This window comes from Diaporthe citri (assembly GCF_014595645.1).
Source record: "Diaporthe citri strain NFHF-8-4 chromosome Unknown scaffold_5, whole genome shotgun sequence".
NCBI classification, from domain to species: domain Eukaryota; kingdom Fungi; phylum Ascomycota; class Sordariomycetes; order Diaporthales; family Diaporthaceae; genus Diaporthe; species Diaporthe citri.
Window position 1 is genome coordinate 3,179,779 of NW_025064850.1, and position 18,705 is coordinate 3,198,483.

The 18,705-nt window shown below is 55.5% G+C and overlaps 6 protein-coding genes across 6 annotated transcripts; 3 read left to right on the forward strand and 3 right to left on the reverse strand.

The window, feature by feature from the left end:
• Nucleotides 1-1,163: 1,163 nt before the first annotated feature.
• Nucleotides 1,164-2,423, forward strand: INS49_011483 (uncharacterized protein; the record flags this gene model as incomplete). The annotated part of the gene is made up of 1 exon (XM_043172198.1): nt 1,164-2,423. The coding sequence occupies one exon, from the start codon at nt 1,164-1,166 to the stop codon at nt 2,421-2,423; it is 1,260 nt and encodes a 419-aa protein (XP_043023943.1).
• A 724-nt stretch (nt 2,424-3,147) lies between these two features.
• On the forward strand, nt 3,148-4,290 carry INS49_011484 (uncharacterized protein; the record flags this gene model as incomplete). Its single annotated transcript, XM_043172199.1, has 1 exon — nt 3,148-4,290. One exon carries the CDS (start codon nt 3,148-3,150, stop codon nt 4,288-4,290), a length of 1,143 nt encoding a protein of 380 aa, XP_043023944.1.
• Nucleotides 4,291-5,361: 1,071 nt separating this feature from the next.
• Nucleotides 5,362-6,474, forward strand: INS49_011485 (uncharacterized protein; the record flags this gene model as incomplete). The annotated part of the gene is made up of 3 exons (XM_043172200.1): nt 5,362-6,093; nt 6,186-6,353; nt 6,421-6,474. 3 exons carry the CDS (start codon nt 5,362-5,364, stop codon nt 6,472-6,474), a joined length of 954 nt encoding a protein of 317 aa, XP_043023945.1.
• Nucleotides 6,475-6,976: 502 nt separating this feature from the next.
• Nucleotides 6,977-8,002, reverse strand: INS49_011486 (uncharacterized protein; the record flags this gene model as incomplete). Its single annotated transcript, XM_043172201.1, has 2 exons — nt 6,977-7,734; nt 7,810-8,002. The coding sequence occupies 2 exons, from the start codon at nt 8,000-8,002 to the stop codon at nt 6,977-6,979; spliced, it is 951 nt and encodes a 316-aa protein (XP_043023946.1).
• A 1,146-nt stretch (nt 8,003-9,148) lies between these two features.
• INS49_011487 (uncharacterized protein) lies at nt 9,149-13,980 on the reverse strand (the record flags this gene model as incomplete). Its single annotated transcript, XM_043172202.1, has 5 exons — nt 9,149-9,710; nt 9,841-10,164; nt 10,221-11,273; nt 11,328-13,474; nt 13,549-13,980. The coding sequence occupies 5 exons, from the start codon at nt 13,978-13,980 to the stop codon at nt 9,149-9,151; spliced, it is 4,518 nt and encodes a 1,505-aa protein (XP_043023947.1).
• A 2,363-nt stretch (nt 13,981-16,343) lies between these two features.
• Nucleotides 16,344-18,683, reverse strand: INS49_011488 (uncharacterized protein; the record flags this gene model as incomplete). The annotated part of the gene is made up of 6 exons (XM_043172203.1): nt 16,344-16,492; nt 16,583-16,804; nt 16,885-16,974; nt 17,044-17,908; nt 17,966-18,327; nt 18,380-18,683. The coding sequence occupies 6 exons, from the start codon at nt 18,681-18,683 to the stop codon at nt 16,344-16,346; spliced, it is 1,992 nt and encodes a 663-aa protein (XP_043023948.1).
• Between the last annotated feature and the right edge of the window lie 22 nt (nt 18,684-18,705).

Below are 18,705 nucleotides of genomic sequence, written 5' to 3' on the forward strand. Positions count from 1 at the left end.
ACTCCATCTAGTCCTCACCTGCAGCGCCAATGATCATTGCATTTCTATAACGGCACCCAGGACTGTCAAGGTCAGGAATGACACGCCTACGCCTGCTTCAAGTCAAGCGTGAGTGCACAGGTAATTCGTGCCTAGATTTCTTGGAGTACACTGAGTGTGCAAGTGTCTAGGCGCATTCCCGCTGCGATGAGAAACGACCTCGCGCTTGTATATAATCCAAGTGGAGATCGTGACGTGCGACTGGGTGAGCATTTCACATAAATGCGACACTCTCAGAAGTATGTTGAAGAGTCACCACTGGACTGAAGCCCCATTAACATATTGGCCTCGACATCTCAGGCTGATTTTCGACACTAGATTATTCGGCGAAGCTGATTTCTGATGCCGTCCGCGAGAATGCTAGAGCTTGATCTTTTAAGCATTTACATTAATCAGTCGAGGTTCTATTTTTGACAGCCGACGGCTATTCCTGGCCTCCCCTGTCCCTGGCCGAAGTGGTGTGGCACAACACGATGCGTGCCCGCTTTTACGGCCTCCTCCACTGTTCTTTCACGGCTCACCTGCGAGACTAGCAGGGGTCAGGAAAGGGGCTCACCTAGCGGCCCATGGACAGCTTGGCGACTCAGTTAAGCATGGGACGACGGTCTTGGGCCGCACCGGCTCCGGGCAGTTGGACGCAACGCAACGCTGCATCCAAACTGTGCTCGTACGAAACTATACGAAGAGCCCAGCTCAGCCTTCCCTCTGGTTTCCCTCCGCCGGCGAGGACGCAATGATTGGCGACTTGAGGAGTGGTTGTGCAGGGTGGGTTGCAGAGCATAACTGTCAGAAGAAGCTTTTGATTAAGGTTACTAACAAAGAAGAGAAGATCGACCTCGGCCCGGCATAACCGACAAATCTGGTAAAGACTCTTCTCGAGCGAGAAGGTGAGCAGGCCCACTGCTTGACACTCACCTCGTATTCCAGGCCGGATGCTACCTGCCGCTATCTGTTGATGTCAGTGTGAGAATACCAGACTTCCAACAAGACATGCAAGTGGGGGATTCATTCTACTACATAAATGAGATGGGTCCTGTCAGTCCGAGGGCCTCTTTTTGTGCAGCCCACCACGCACTCGCTTGTTCCCTTGGTAGTCGTCACTCGTTTTAATCGACTCGTCCAAGATGAAGACCGGGCTGATGGTCATGTCGGTTGGCGCGGCAGTCGCCCAGACTGTGCCGACCGTACACATTCCTCTCAACCTCCGGTTCGGGGCCAACCACAAGACCTCAACCGATGTGTTCATCCCCTCGCTCAACACCACACTTGAGGTGGTCTACGACCAGGGCAGCGAGAACTTCTTCGTGTTTGGGCCTGACTCCATTGCAAACTGGGGCCTGACCTGCCTTAGCTGCCAAGGGCCTTGCAACGCCTCGGTCCCAGCCGGTGACTACTTGGACTACCCACATTCATCCACAGCGTCGGAGCCGGTGCCATTCAGCTCCTTCTACGCGTATGGTGGTTTTGACAAGATCTACGTTGGCAATGTTGCCGTCAACGAGACTTTCGATTTCGTCAACAACGCCGGACAGTCCACAAAGAGCCCCGATACCACAGTGGCGATTGTGAACTACCTGCAACAACGCATCGGCAGCACCGGCACCTGCAGCCCTGTGCCCATCTATGATCTCGGCATCCTGGGCGTCTCGCCCTACTACCACAGCAACAACGAGACGGGGCGCAACACGACTGGTCCATCCTTCCGCCAGGACCTGCTTGAAAGTGGACGTATTAACGCGCCCGTCCAGTCGCTGTGGTTCGACGAGGCCCCGGCCGACGTGCGTGGCACCTACACCGGAGGCGGCCTGCAGGGCGGCATCGACACCTCCAAGTACACGGGCGAGCTGGTCAAGGTCCCCAACGCCTGGGAGCAGGGCCGCGTCGGCTACTACGTGCCCACCCCCAAGCTGTCGTCCAACGGCATCCCCATCACCACGGGCAGCGTCGGCGGGGAGGTGACGTCCTGCCTCGTCGACTCGGGCACGCACAGCGACGACCTCCCCATCGCCGACGAGGCCGCCTTCTTCAACGCGACCGGCATCCGCCGCAGCCCCGCTGGCCACGTCTCGTGGCCGGGCGCCTGCGACTCCATCCCCGCCGACGAGACCATCGACCTGACCTTTGCCGGCGTCAACGAGGGCGAGTCCGTCACCGTCAAGGTGCCGATCCGCTCCTACGTGAGGGTCGGCCTCGAGAGCGACGAGGACGCGGGATACTGCACCCTCAGCCTCGAGCCCAGCGGCTGCATTCTCGGCTCGCCGTTCGCTACCGCTGCGTTCTTCGCGGCTGATGATGAGCGTGGCGAGATTGCCTTTGCTCAGGGTGCAGTGTCCAAGGCCGGCAGTGCTGTTGATGAGGCGAGCGTCATCGCTAGAATTCCGTAAATAGCTCAAGACAAGATTCATTCTGTATATATGAAGCAAAGATGAACATTTCTCCACGGTCTCTTCAACCCCAACCATTCAGCTACCCTACCTACATTCATGTGACAATTTGTACTGTACATCCACGCTCTGTGAAGTTTCATGTGCAACGCAGATGTCCATGTCAACAGGTGAAACGAATCCTGGATGTGACTCGGTGATTTGCCGGAAGTCAGCAATTGAAACGTTGCCATCGATCCCTCACAGATTGGTAGCAAGAGATTGCGGTATTAATGTCTTTGTTCAATTGTTGAATGCCACCTCTGGCTTTCTTTCACTTTGTTTTATTGTCAGGCAACTCAAAAGTTCCGCGATACATTTATGTCGCGGTAATCCAAGGCACGTACACAATTGCGATAGTTAATAAATACAATGGTCCTTTGTCACAGCCGGACTGATACCACTGATTTTAGACATGCTCCGTAATTGTGGATTGGATTGTGAATTGTTGTAAAAATGTATCTACTAAGTCACCCGGCACAAGCACAGTAATTATATAAACATGTAGAGATCATCATCCCGGAAATCCAAAGTTGTCAATACCATCACAACCTTTTTTTTAGCCCAGAAACGCCATCTACACACCGATCTTAAGCTACTTCAAATCAGAGGCAAAGCTTCACTTCTAGGCAAATTTTCACCAAAACCACCATTTCAATCGGAAACACGGAGTCTTGAATAGACCATGAATCCATCGCAACTCGCATTTCTGTTGGGCATCGCCACTGTGGCCACGGGCCATGGGGTCATGATTGAGCCCCACCCGTATAACCTCGAGACGGCGCCTCTACTGCAGGTGTCACCGCTTAGTGCTACGCTTCCCTTCCCTTGTCAGGGACGTTCGGAACACGTTGAGAAGAGGACAACTCTGACTGCCGGCACGACCCAGGCTGTCAAGTTCAGGATAGCTGCCGTCCACGGCGGTGGAAGTTGCCAGTTCAGCGTCACTTATGACTATCCGCCGCCGGCCGACCCTACCAAGTGGAAAACCATCTATACTATCATCGGGGACTGCCCTGCCAAGGCGGCCGGCAACCTGCCGACGGTCGAGAAGGACAAAGACGGGAGGGAGAACGGGCCGCAGTGCGGCAACGACAGTGGCAGCGAGTGCGTGCGGTCATTCGATATCCCTATCCCAGCCGGCATTCAGAACTCCGAGAACGCAACTTTTGCGTTCACCTGGTTCAACAAGATCGGCAACAGGGAAATGTACATGAATTGTGCTCCCGTAAGTATTGTCGGCGGAACCGACGACAAGGAGTTCATGGACTCGCTGCCCCCAGTGTTTCAAGCGAACATCCCAGGGACCTGTACAACAGGCGAGAGCGGACAGCTGCTGAACATCCCCAACCCCGGCAGATTCGGCAAAGTCAACGCGGAGCCCAGTCCCAGCGGCAACGGCCAGTGCCCAAAGGCGGATCCCCCATCCTTTGTTGAGAGCCCACAGGGCAGCGGGAACACGGCCAGTCTGGGTGTCACTCCCACCAGCGTCCCGGCCACGAGCGTCCCGCAGTCTTCTTCGAGCTCGTTCATGACCGTGACAACCTCTGCGCGGGCCGTCACCAGCGGGCAGCCCAAGTACGGTAGCAGCGCTATGCCTTCAACTGGCACTGCGACATCTGAGGCGGCCCCTGCTGAGACCAGCCAGCCTTCATGGGCACATGGTATGAAAGCCTGTCCAGCGGCCGACGGAAGCATATTCTGTTACGAAGACAACACTTTTGGGTTATGCACAGAAGGCTGGGCGGATCCGATGCCCTTGAATGAAAATCAGGTCTGCTCGAATGGCGAAATCCGATACAAGTTTATCTCCAGCTCCAGCGTCTAATCACATCCAGCATACTCTTGAGGGGCGAGGTGAGTAAGATGAGAAAGGTGAGTTGGGCAGCAAGTATGCTTTTTCTTATTTTTTCAAAAGCTATATGGAAGGCCCGAGCGGCTACCAGCGTAGCTTGGAAATGCGTCATGGAGTCAGCAAAGCCCCCGGTGGGCTGTAAAGATTCACAATGTCAAGATTGTTTCGGGTTGTAATACCACGTGTGGTTCTGAATGCAATGCTCTGTATGTATTCCTGTTTTTAAATGAAATACTTTTGCTAGGCGATAGTATTCGCATGTGCTCCAAAGAACATATCCACAGTCTCATCACAGTCCTCCATTCTCTTGCTCCCGTCTCTCGGAACCGGCCGTGATGTCTTGTGGCGTCCAAAATAATCCCTCATCACGGCACTAGACTTCAGTGAAAGAGCGGAATGCAGCTCTAAATGATCTCAACACAGACTAAAAAGCAAAGTAGTATTTTGCAAACAAAGCCATCGCCACTCACAGTGGTCTCGTATTTCTTTTTAACCATGTGATGGAAAAAGACTTGGCTTAAGAATGGAAATTGGTGAGATGGATGAGGAGCTTGACAAATAACCGACCAACTGAACCTTGTGTCTCGATAGTGGGCTCCCTTGCCAAGTACGCGAGGGATTGGGCGTTGTTCAGGCTACAATTGTCTTATAGGGCATCAGCATACTGCTCACGAGGAGTGATTATGGCGTCCAATGAGTATGGACAGTCTGGAAGGCTACCGCCACGTCGGGTCCTTGGCGTCAACTGCGCCAGGGTCTGGTTCCTTGCCCCGGCTTACATCCCAGACATCAATCCGGCCAGAACTTCAGCCTCACTGAACGCCCTTGCTTCCACGTCGCGGTGGGGACGCCAACAAGAAGCGAGGCTTGTTGTACCAGAAGCGGCCGAGAGCAGTCAACACCTAGCGAGTCTACAGATATATAAGAATATTCTCCAAGCCGAAGCCGATGCTTGTGTAGAGAGAGAGATAGACACAAATTCAACAAGTTCATCTTCACCCATTCATTTCGCACCTCCAAACTATATGCAAAATGTATGAGACAATGAGGCTCATAGGCACTGCCATTTACATGGCTGTGGCCGTGACAGCTCACGGCCATGTCACCAACATTGTTGTCAATGGTGTATTCTACCGCAATTTCCTCCCAGACACGGACCCCTACAACCCAAATCCACCCAAGGTCATGGGCTGGACGGCTGGGAATACCGACAATGGCTACGTGGCACCCGACGCCTTCCAGTCTCCCGATATCATATGTCATAGATCGGCCACTCCAGGCAAGGCTCATGCTGCGGTACGAGCGGGTGACTCGATCTCGATCCAGTGGGATACATGGCCTGAGTCTCATCATGGCCCTGTCATCGACTACTTGGCTAATTGCAACGGGCCTTGCGAAACGGTGGACAAGACGTCGCTTAAGTTCTTTAAGATCGATGGCTTTGGGCTGGTATCAGGCTCTGACCCTGGCTACTGGGCCGACGACGCGCTCATCGCCAACGGCCTGTCCTGGCTGGTCAAGATCCCAGAGGACATCGCCCCGGGAAACTATGTTCTCCGCCACGAGATCATCGCCTTGCACGGAGCGAACCAGGCCAACGGGGCTCAGGCATACCCGCAGTGCTTCAACCTCGAGATCTCCGGAACGGGCACTTCTCAGCCTTCAGGTGTCTACGGCACTGACTTATATAGGGCCAATGACCCGGGCATACTATTCAATCTTTACACCAAGTTCACGACATACCCTGTTCCAGGTCCAACCCTAATTCCTGGTGCGGTGAGCTCCGTGGCACAGAGCAAGTCGAGTGCCACTGCCACGTCCACTGCCACGACACCGGGTCAGACAGTAGTGTCACCTACAACCTCCAGGACCTCAACCTTGTCACCGACTACAGTTCTGCCCACGACCTCAGCTGGCAATGCCTTGCCAACGTCCACGTCTCCTACAAGTCCGGCCTCCACAACAATGACGACAGTGACAACGGCGACTGCACCAGCCACCACAAACCCTCCTGCGACGGTGGGCCAAACACAGTGGTGAGTCTCCCATTCCCACGCTGAAAACCACGAAGTGGAATCGTATGCTGACTCGCCATCAATAAAGGGGTCAATGTGGCGGGTCCAACTACGCCGGCCCAACATCGTGCTATGGATCTAATTATTGTTCGACCGCCAACCCTTACTACGCCCAGTGCGTCCCGGGTCCGGTCGCGGATGGTGACGGGCAGACTCTCTACGGCCAGTGTGGGGGTCAGAACTGGAGCGGGAAGACTTCGTGCCAGCCGCCTGCTACGTGCTCTGTTTTCCACCGGTACTATGCGCAGTGTCTATACTAGGTCCATGTTTATGCCAGCCGGGGAGGTCTGGAGTCATATATGAGTAGCGCTCTACAGGCCACAATGTCTTGCATTTCGTTGCTTTCTACATCTCGTTACGTGTTCACTTGCATCTGGTGACATGTTCTTAACCGAGACTTCCAAAGATACCGTTTCCCTGTGTCATGACTGATGGATGCTCAACGTGGTTTAAATTAACACGCGGGTATCTACGCCCCTTAGATGCAAGTCGAGAATAATGCAAATAGGTACAAGAAAACAATATCGCACGCCGGGCGACTAACGAATCGGGCATCTCAAACAGCCCGAGCAGCTCGGCCACCTCTAAGCCGGAAAGCACGTCAACATGTCCCCGATCTTGTCCACAATGGCCTGCTGCACATCCGCCGCCGCAGTGGTCTTGTCGCTGCAGTCCCCAACGCTGACGCTGACATAGCACCCGCCCGAGGAGTGCACGACCTCCGTCTCCTGCGGGAGCTTGTCCCGCCCGCACAGCTGCACGTCGTCGGACGAGATGAGCGGCGTGCTGGGGTTGATGCGCGTCAGCACCCACTGGTACGCGGCCGGGTCGGCGCACTCCCCGACGGGCGCGGCCATGTTGACGTTGAGGTACGTGTCGTTGGGCAGGTACGGCGCGCCCGACTCGACGATGCGCGAGGTCAGGTTGAGCGCCAGCTCCGCGAAGACGGCGCTGCTCTCGGGCGCCGGGTCCGCGTTCCAGGCCGCGTTGCCGCCCAGGAGCCCCAGGCTCGAGTTGCTCAGCCCGCTGAAGGCGATGGCGGGGACGCCCGCCTCGTGTGCCGCGTAGCAGGCGGAGCCGATGGTGCCGGAGAAGGGCACCTGCGCCCACAGGTTGGAGCCCACGTTGGGTCCGGTGACGGCCAGCTCGGCCTCCTGGCCGTCGCCCCACACGCCCGGGCCGATGGTGCTGAGGCCGAGGCGCATCGACGTCGCCGGGAACGAGTTGACCCAGTTGAGCGTCGGGTCTGTCGCGTTGCTGGCGAAGGTAGCGTTGGTCCCCGCTGCGCAGCTGTCGTATTCGCAGGCGTCGGTGCGAGGCTTTGGGTCTTCGTCGCTGGAGCCTATGAGATGGTGGGTCAGCATCGTAGTGCGATGGGGCCAAGTCGACAGTCCAATATAAAAGGGGTCAAAATTACCTTTACCGGACATGTTCTCAGCCGGCGCCGAGACAACGGCTTCGTGACCAGCGTTGATGAGCATATCGTGGAACTGGCGAATATTCAGTTCGGCCCAGCCGTCGTCATTGGACTGAATAATCCGGATGCCATGGCTGCCTCCAACCGCAAGGGCGAGCAGCGCCGACTGCTTGACAAATGACCGGACACCCATCGTGGGCTTGGAAAAAAAGAGTACCGAAGAAAATAGGCTGAGAAACGAAAAACCGCAAGGGAGTGGAAGTCTGATCTTTGTGTGAACTGAACGAGGAAGGACGAGGTCGCCAACTCTCTCACGATCCGGCGGCACCCTCAGGTATAAAGAAGGCACGGTGATGATGATTTCCCACGGAACCGAGCGCTCCCCTCGCATTCAATATCCGAGGGCTCCCATGATCTTCAACCCCCCCCCCCAAGAGCACAGCCATGCGCCGACCCCTGACCATGAAGCACGCGGAGGCCCACTGGCTTGTTTCGACCGTCCCAAACCAGCCTCCAGCCAATGGCACGCTCATGCACGTGTCAGCATCGCTGCTTGGTGCCCACATAGGGGTGGGTTGACGGCTCATGTTTAATGGTAGAGACGTAAATCTCCGCCGGCTTGATCCTGGATAATCTGGACTCACCGTCCAATGGCACGCCGGTGAGGCTCAAGTCGCTCACTTTGCCAAGTCGGATCCTGCCGTAGATCCTATATGCACTTGCAACTACAGCACCCTTTTCAGCTGTGCATCGTTGCCCGCAGTTGTCTATTTGAGGAGTGGCGGACCAGTCCCGTGCCTTACCAGTGGTTTATTTATGGCTTTGTTGCCAAGGGTAGACAAGGTGCACAATGCAACGCTCAACTCAACTGCAATATTGTGTGTGCCGGAGCTCCGGCACCAGTGCACCCTTCCACCGCAGTTCAGATCAAATGACGAGCTCAAGTCTTGTGACCAATCATTCGTTTCTGTATCGCACGCGCGACTGTACAAATAGTCCTACATGTACGTGCAATTCGAGCCTGACGCTCCTGGGCGCCAATCAAGGCGCCGACCCAGTCGCCCTGGGATCATTCCGTTACGCCTGGCATGGTCCTTTTATCACCAACGCCACCCCAGATGCTCTAAGAAGCACCCACCGCAAACGCCAAAATAGCCAGTTGTCCATCAAAACTCCGTGAACCAATGCCTGAACCGTTGTCTCCCTGCCCCAGTCTTGCCGAAACCATCGGGGACCATAAACCACAGCCGCATGTCTCGCGCCTGGGTTCAGTTGCAACCGCTTTACTTTCATGCAGCCCTCGCTTGAAACATTCACCTTCACCGAAACCGCCTGAACGCTAAGGGTTCATGGCTGATGGAGATTCTCCGAGCCCATGCAGCTTACCGTCAATAGCGCTTTGGCTCGCCCTCCTAAGGTCCAACATCATCTTCTCGACAAAGGCCTTGTTGTCGGCTGCCATTTCGGGGAACTCGCGCACTGCGACACCATTGGCAGCAAGTTCCGAAGGTGTTGTGGCCTGTGTCGATCCAGACGAGGCCCTGCGTTCGTCCTGCAGGCTCGTGTCTGGAGTCTCAGTAGGAGTCTGTAGTCTTGGAAGCTGATTCACGCTAGAGCGTGGAGTATGGCCTCGACTCCGAGGCAGACGAAATGGTGACGCCTGAGGGTCGGAGATGCGTCGCAACTGCTGCTTCAACTGCTGCGCAGGCGATTCGTTGGTCTCAGGATCCACGTCCATTGGGACTGTTGTACTTGTCGCCGGGGCAGCCTGCACAGTTGGTTGCGGCGATGTGTTCAGAAATGTCGGCTGTTGCGAGGGGATCCCAGCTGGTGATATGGGAGGCATCGATGCCTTTGAGGCTTGCGCATCCATCGAGCTGGCCCCTCCCTGGCGGCCCATGCTGTTGGAACAACTATTAGGCGAGCCCGCTACATTTCCCTTGCCCGGTCTGGCCTGCATTAGAATTCATCTGCGATGACGAGGCGTACTGCGGTCTCATTGCAGGATGGAGTGGAGTGGAGGGGACGGACGGTGTGCGTTGGTGACCCCGAGAGGGGACCGGTGGCGGCGACATGGCCGACGCAAATGACGAGGTGGGAGAGGCCGCGCCGGACTGTGACCTGGCGCGTGGGCCGCTAAAAGGCGACGACCGTGAAGAACCGGTCGAGTTGGAGTAACGATGGGATGGTGGCCGGGTGAGACCCTGAAGGCCTCCACCCAGATTGAAGCTCAATCGGCGGTTGTTGAATGGCGCTGAGTCCGGTTTCTTCATCAGGTGCTTCCGGAGATCGCCCTCATACCCGTTGGTGAAGCCACCCCAGAGAGCGTATGGGGTCCTGTACCTAGAAGGTTCCCTTCAAAACTTGGCGTTAGTGTCTCATATCGTAACGCTGGTATGAACTCTTCTTACCTGTTGTGGTAGGCCTGGAAGAAAGAAAACTTTTGCCAGGCATGCTGAGGAACAGGGGTTGGGACATGCTGTAGAGGTGGTCGTGATGCATGGCCCTGCGCCTGAGGTGGTTGTTGCATAGACGCCGTGTGCTGCTGCATTGGGAAGTTTGGTGGTTGACCAAGAGCAGCAGGGATAGCCGGGACACTCTGCTGCCTCGAAGACGGAGGTGCCTGGAAATGTATGGCCTGTGGCCGAGGGCTGTTGTTGGCTTGGCCCTGGGACAACCAGGCCGGGTTGATAGACTGAGGCTGTTGGTGTTGCGGGAGTTGCTGGGGTTGGCGCGGTGGTGGCACGGGCGTAAATTGGGCGCTGCCATGACGCTGGACCTGAGGCTGCGGACTGCTCGCCGGTATTGGCGCAAATTGATTCGTAGAGTACAGCCCAGTCGAGAATCGAGGATCCGTACCAAACGACAGCGGCGGAACCCCGGCTGCTCCTGAAGTATTACTTGGCGCAAATTTTTGTGTGGTGAAAGGAGCACCGACTGAAGCATCGACCGGCTTCCTCGGTTTGTAGACGTATGGCTTCTCGGGTTTCGTAGACATTGGGCCCCTCGCCTGCGATGGGTGGGTGGCACCATACGGCGGCTGATGCTGGGGCCTGGGTGGTGGCGGTGGTTTGGGGATGCTATCAAGGAAGTTGCATTTCGGATTGTGCTGAGGTTTCCGAGGGTCTTCTGTGTACTGAGCCTTTGCCTCGGTTGATGTCTTGCCCAAATAGTGCCAGACCTGATTCTCCTTGGAGAGGTCGATCTTTGTCTGGGCTTTGTTCTTGCACTCGGACGCTTCGCATGTGTGGAACTCTGACCAGACAAAGTCCTTGCCCGGTGCAGGACCTTCGACGAAAATATCACCTGCCCTCGGAGGTTCGTCCGCGGATCGCTTCGCATTGATTTCCTCCTTGGCCTTTCTGGATGTTGGCATTGGCAAGGCGTTGGCTGAGGCCTTGGGAAGCTTGAAATCTTCAGGGTCGGGTAGAAGCAGCCACTTCCATTCGACTTCGATCCGGGCACTGCGCACGGTTAGTATGCCTCTCGCGTTTTTAGGATGTTTGCTGGTATCATACCCGTTCGGAATGACGTCCAAAAGGAGAGTCTGCTCATCTGAGCGGTTCTCAACCACAATGCCCGCAAAAATCTCCTTCTTGTAATATTGCATCTGTACGATCTCGTTCTTCTTGATGCCCTTGGCGGCTTCCCTGATGCGGTTGTTTTCCTCCAGTGCATCGCCGTCCAGGCGTCTGTCCCGTTTTGTCCTGTGGAACCGGCAACTGAACTCGAAGGCTTCCTCCTTGTACTCAGTGCCGTCCTTGTCGAAGACTGGGACGTCACCCTGCTCAACAAATACGCCAGCAGCAGCAGCGCAAGTGGCATGGTACGAGCGTGGGCACTTCTTTTGCGAACACTGGAAGCAAGCGCCGCGCTTCGACCGACAGTAGAGGCATTTGAGCTCGAGGCGGGCCTTTTCGATGTTCTCGACATTAAAGACAGTCTCGTTGCCGTCGACTGTCTCAATGTAAGTCTCTGGAAGATACAACGCACAAAGGCGGTGTGCCTTTCGGCCGTCGTTGGTTTGCAGGATCTCGGCCCCAGGAATATCGTTTGGACACAGGCAACAAGGTGGCTCGACGTGGGCCTTGACCCGCAGACGAAGCTTCTTGGCTTTCTCTTTCTTGTCCTTGCTGATCTTCGCTTGCTTCCTTTTACGAGCAGGGGCTTTGGTGCGAACGGCGTGGCTGCCAGGAGGCGAGGGAAGACCTGCCATTTCTTCGTCCTCGTCATCATCTTCATCCGAATCTTCCTCATCTTCCTCCTCGGTCCAGTATTCTGGTGTGGGCTCTCCGCGGAGCTTTCTCTCAATCTCGTACACGTCGACCCACACGCTGTCCTGGGCCTGTGCACATTCGCATTTCTTGGCTATCTTGCCCATGGGCAACCAGGAATCCAGAGCGAAATTGACGGCCTCGGCACAGTTGTAGCCCAGGTTGTAGCCAGAATGGTAGCCGTATGGATAAGTAACAACAAACTCTCCGGGGTACGACAGACATTTGTTGACCTTGATATTGTAGTGCTGCAGGAGATGCGAAGGTGAGATGAGGAAAGCCTTGTGACGCAGGAATTGGTCACAAGCCTTTGCCTCCGTAGGCCAGATACTCTTCATGGCTGCCTCGAACCGTCGAGCGTCAGCCTGCGAGATGCTGTACCACTGCTTTGGGGCACCAAAATGCAGGTAGTTGATGCTGTACAGATCAACATCTTCCAAGTGCCAGGCAAATGTGGCCTTCCACATTCCGAGGTAGAGGTAGGCTGTGTTGACACCGGGAACCTTTGTACCCAAAACATCCAAGAGATTGGGCAGCTTGTTCAGATTCCACATTTCGGTATCTTCATGAAACAGCGTGCCCATGAGATCAGCGCCGTACAATGGTGTTGCGTATGTCAGGGTCTTCCAGTAGGTCCGCTCCAGCTCCTCGCACCGCTCGGGAGTGTAGTCGGAGATGTCCATCTTGTAATCAAAGTCCTTGAATGCCTCCTCATCAATCATGGCGGATCCCTCGCGTTTGCTGAATTTCCGACGAGCTGACGTCGATTGAACCTTGGGCTTTGCCTGGCGACTGAACCCCATGCGTCGAGGGGTTTCTTCGTCACATTCATCGTCTTCAACCTTGACACCAGGGTCTTGCTCGATAGAATCTACCACAGCATCGCCCTTCTTCTCGTCATCTGCAGGCCTTGGGGACTCGGGCGTCATCGGCCGGTCTTCCACATCGGTGTCGTCCTGTGCGGTGGGTTTCTTGCCCTTGCCTCGGGCGCCTCCTCGGCCTCGACCTCGCCGTCCGCGACCACCACCAGTACGCCGGGCGGGGCTGGAAGTGGCAGGTGTGCTCGACTTGGTTGTCGCAGCTGAAGCTCGAGACCGGGTCGCGGGTTTTGGTTTGTCGGCATTGGCGCGGCGTTCACCACGCCTTGCAGGTGGCTGGTGCTCGCTCTGGTCGCAAAGCTGCCTCCACTGAGGCAAGTTGTAGGACCGCTGGTGGAGGATATTGACCTGGCGGTAGGTACCGTTGGAGCCCATGATGTCCTGCTTGATCGGCTCTCTTACCCGGACCGGCTTCACAAGCTCGCTGAGATCTGGGAGCGAGTCCTTCCACTCTTCCGGAGGTACAATCTTTATGATGCCGGATTTCATACCGTAGGAATCAACAGCTCTCATCTGTAGCAAGGTGGTGTTAGCATGCGCCGTGGTGTTCAGCACAAGGGGCGGTTCGGGGAGGGGGCGCGACGCACGAATTTCTTGAAGTCCTTGAACTGGTCCATGTTGGGCTTGAAGACAGGCACAGTACCAGACCAATGATCGGGGAAGACCTCGCCAATGTCCTCGTCATCCTGTTCTGGAGTTGGGACTTGCTCAGGCTGGGCGGGCTCCGAGCCAGCACCGGAGGCTGGTGCATCGTCGGGGCCGGGCCTTGGAGCGGTCTGCCGCGGTGTCGCAGTTATGGCTGGTGGCGAGTCGGCGTCGGCAATTGCCTCGTCGAGGTCGCTCAATTCGGAATCGGTGGCGTCGACATTGTTGGAGTCCGGGGGCGAGTGCAGGCCGATGGGCTTGGGGGACTTTGTGTCGGCGGGGGGGTTGACGACGGCGATGGTGGACTCGTCACGGTCGTGGAGGTTTGAATTGTGGATGCCAGGCGCCGCAGCGCCGGTCGCTTCGGTCGACATGGTGGATTTGTGACCTACATGCGATCGGCCCCGGCCAAGGGCGGGAAAGGCGACTCGACTCGTAATGTCGTCAATCAGGCGTTGTCCGCTCGGTCGCAGGCGAAGGGGAAAGTCGAGGTTCGGAGGTCTGAGAGGGGCGGGAAATGTCGTGGCGGCAGGGTCGAGTTTGACGCGGCGACGTCGAGATTGACTTCGATTTGGTAGGGGAAAGGGCTGTGAGTGCGAGTGGTGAGGTTTGCGGTGCGACAGCAGCTCAAGTGTCGGCAAGCGCAGATGCGAGTGCAAGCGCAAGTAGCCAGGCAGGCAGATGGGTAGGTAGTGCGAGCGCCCAGTGTCCAATGTGAATGGTAGACTACCCCCCCCCCCTCTGTCTGGTGGCCTAACTACTTCCCGATGAGCCAGCTAGCAGAGCACGGCACCGCAAAAGCACACAGGTAAATGCAATGCAGGGCAAGGCACGGCAAGGGCAGGACAGGGCAGGCAGGATGATCAGCCGTCGTCGGCCTTGGACTGGGGAGATCAAAATCGATTAGATAAAAGTGGAGGCCGGCCGACCGGGCTGCAGATGATGTCCTCACTAACAAGTTTAGATGGGGGCTCGCACGGAGGATGGTTAGGGACTCCGACGGGGGAACTTGAAAATGCGGCTTTTGATCAGGGCCCAGGCACGCTGCGGAGGCCGGTACCTTGGTATACTCACAGAATCTGCGGTGTGGCGCGGTACCTGGGTGGTGCTCGGAGTGCTGCAGAAATATGGGTCGATATCGATTGATTCCGCCTGAATCTGGGCTGATAGTGCAATGTTAGCGCCCTCTTAGCTCGACGGTGCTTGGAGACTTTTGGGAAGGCTCGATGCACTCTGGGGCAGGATCTCACTCTCCGTTTCGTATGCACCGTCTGACCATGCGCCTATCCCCTCCACGCTCACAGTGTGGCGTCCGTGGCCCTGCAACAGTTACCTACCGTCCAGCATTCCACAAGCAGTCGCCTCCGTCACGGTCCACAGCTGATTTATTCCAGGCTACCGGCTAACAACCAAACAACAATGACTCGTTTTTTTCCATAGTCATGTGATCATGATCTCTGAGGGAACTTCCTGGCGTTGACCAGTCTCTGCGCTGGCTGTGCTCGTTCACAACTGCTGAGTCCACCGTCTGTTGCTGCATCAGAAGAGAGGGGAAGGACGTCCGGGAATCCCAAAAATACACTAGTCCTATTATGGCCATCGTGGTGGACCGGCCGCTACGTCACAGAATTCCACATGTAAGGGCCCCCTCTCCCAGTCGATCCCTTCCTCGGGCGAGGCCAGAGCCTCTAGTCTATCAGTGTTGCGCTCCGACAAGCCATTCTCAAAGATGAACGGCCTTCGGAGGACTCACGAGGCCATTCAAACGCTCCAAATCTTGCTTCTAGTCCTCATGTTCTGAGTCCCCTAGCTACCTAGGCAGAATACATGCGGGTACACATCATGTTTCAGTCTCAGGCTAGGGTTGTTGCTGGTCTCATAATTAGGCAGGACATTTCACCCATTCTTGCTTATCTTGCCAAGCACTCAACCTACGCTTCCGACTCTCACTGATAAGCCCAATTTAAGGACTTACATCTGAATGATCTTCCATTATAAAGACCAGACTGGCCGGTGCTTGCACGCCTTCACTCGTACGGACGGCATAACAGTCCATGAAGCACCTAGTGCCACTGGTGTATAGCCATCTCTTCCCAGACCCCGATAAGCGCCTCCGGCACCTTTTTTACGACATCTGTCGAGGCATGCTGCTACGGTCCGCCAGCTCCACAGATGAAGGTATTATCAGTGACGTACGTTAGTAGGCTCAGAAATCCGTGTGTATTTCTACATAGCAGGACTTTATAAATACAACCTTGGCATCCGGCCTGCACGTGGCCTTTGATTATGCTTGCAGGTCACGACGTCACGGCGTCACCCGCGGACGGCCTTGCGGTAAACAAGAGACATCTCACGACAGCCCCATAAGATTAAAAACAAAATCTCAGGTATTTCTAATGTTCAAGAATGAATTAGAGCCCACGAAACAATGCCGCCGGGCTCCAACGAGGAAAAGCATTCCAACACGTAAGGGGGCTGAGGCCATGAGAAGCAGAACATTGTAGGGAAAGCCAGAAACCAAGCAGCGGTGAACTTGAACATAAGACCATGCGTGTTCGAATTCCTACTGATCATGAAGTACGTGAAGAGATGCCTAACAAATTTGCCCACCTTTCCCCAGGTCAAAAGAAACCGATGTATACCCACTTCGTGCGTCTACGTACTTACAAGTGTGCGCTAGAAACTCAATCCAGCCCAGTGAGTAAGTTTGAAACGGGTGATACTCCCTATACCATCGCTAAATACCCGAATCCTCTTGATCAATCGGATGCTTCGCATTATACTCATTCCAATTCTGGCACACACGCTCGGTCTCCGCAAGGGCAGACGGCCCACCCAAAGCGTCAACGATATCGTTCTGACGCTCGAGGATCTGCATGCCGAGTCCTAGTTGGCGAGGTCATCAGCATGTAGTTCATAGCGCGCTCACACAAATGGCGGGGATAGATTAATCCAACGAGCTCGAGCAGGACTTACCAGCACTGGCGTGCCATGCGATGTGACAGTGCATCAGCCAGGCGCCCGGGTTGTCGGGCTTGAAGGCGATAGCGATATACCCGTTCGCCGGCAACAGCACGACGTCCCGCCTGGGTGGGTTTGTAAAATTGAACGTGGAGAAGCTCGCGGCTGGGTCGAACGTCGTGTTGCTCTGGGCCAGGAGCACGATGTCCATGCCGTGCCAATGGAGAGGGTGTGCGACTTGGTAACGTGTTCATATCAGAAATTGTCCCTTGGTTTGGTTGGGGCCATCATTTTGGTCGAGACGAGGGCTCACTTACTTGGAATGATGCTAGTGTTCACCGGCAGAGGGATGGTAGTGTCGTTCGAGGATTCGATAACCATAAAGATGTAGCCGGAGTCGAAATCATCTGGTAGCAAGCATTTTATCAGTCAGGTTAATCCCCAGTATTTCCTTAAACGAGGGGACTTGGACTGACCTTGGACGATGTGGAAGTTCGGATTCTGTTCATATGTCTCATTATCCAGGTTCAGAATAGTCGGGTTGCCAAACTCAAGCCATAGGAAGTCAGGCGTCAGCATCCAGTGCCGATAGCCACCTGTCTCGTTCGAGCTGAAATCGTTCTGATGGGCCACCGCAAACCTGCTCTCGCTGAGTTCATTCGCCGGGTGGTGGTCGATGACCCAGGGAATGATGGGCTGGAGTTTCTCGTAAGGCTCGTCGGCACAGTCACGGCTGTAATCCCAGGGTTCGCTAGTGGGGAGGTTGTCGTCCGGCCCCGAGGAGGTGTTGTAGCGGATGATACCGGTCCTCACGTCGAAGGGGGAGCACGTATCGTTGAATATTCCAACACAGGGAAGAGACGCGTTAAAGCCATTGCATCCCGTAGCAGGGTGTGTCCTAATCCAGTAGTCTCCGGGCTCCTGGTCGGCCTCAACAACGACCACGTAGCGCTGGCCTATTCCAATGCTCAATGCGGTCGTCTGGTATGGCGCGATGGGCACCAAGTCCGTTTCGATAACGGTCATAGTATGGTTGTCAATCGTGAAAATGAAATGTGTGCCCGCTGAGCCGTTGATTAGCCTCAAGACGTGCTTCTTCTTGGGCGCAAATGTTGTCTCGAAATATGTCCCGGTCCCAGTTGACGGGTTATGGCCGTGGCCGTTGACGACAACAGAATCGCCCCGGGCGAAAGAACGAGGGTCGGGATCGACCTCCTGTCGGAAGCGCACAAAGGATGAATCGTGTACATAGTCCTGTATGAGCAGTGGGCCGAGGTCTATTTCCCAGTTGCTGCTGGAAGGACCGTGGATGACTAGTGGTCCCGCGAGGCCGTCCGGATACTGTTTGAGTTTAGCCAGGGAAACCACAGCTTATTACCCAGGCACGAGAGACATTACCTGCAATGAGTAGTGGGAGTGATACCAGGTGTGGCCATACTGAGTCGCCCGGAACTTATAAGTAAACACATCTCCCTTAGCAATAGGGCACTGTGTAACGCCATTGACTCCGTCCATATGATTTGTGTTCAACTGGCGGATTCCGTGCCAGTGGACAGTCGTGCCATTCTTGTCATAATTATTTCGCACATGTATCACCAGCTCGTCGCCCCAGCATGCCTCAATCAGCGGGCCAGGAAATGTTTTGTTAAAGACCTTCCCGCTGGTCTTCTCAAACCCATCAGCGAACAGGGTCACATCCCCGTCGACCTCGAGGAAGTACTCCCGAGTGATGCCTGCTGGTACGGCGTCGGGATTCTCGTCTATAAGATGTGTAAGAAGGAGGAGTCGAGAACGCAGTACATGGTCACTCACAATTAGTGTTAATGTCAATTTGCGAATACAATGAGAACCCATCCCCTGATTGAGTGTCCTGTAGCCAGCAGTCTCGCGTCTCCGCAGTGTTGCAGTTCTTCCACCTGCTAGGGTACACACACTTGAAATCAGGAGACGCGAGCTCAGGTTGGATGATAGTGTCGCCAGCCGACGGGATGATGGGATGCTGCGCAGTGTCTTCGGACCCCAAGAGAGGCTGTTGGAGAAGGTCCTCGAAAGGGTTGAAGGGCGCCAGGGCAGCAAGCCTGACGAGCTGCTCCAGGCACGATTTGAGGAAGCCCATGGTGACAAAAACGAGCTGGCGA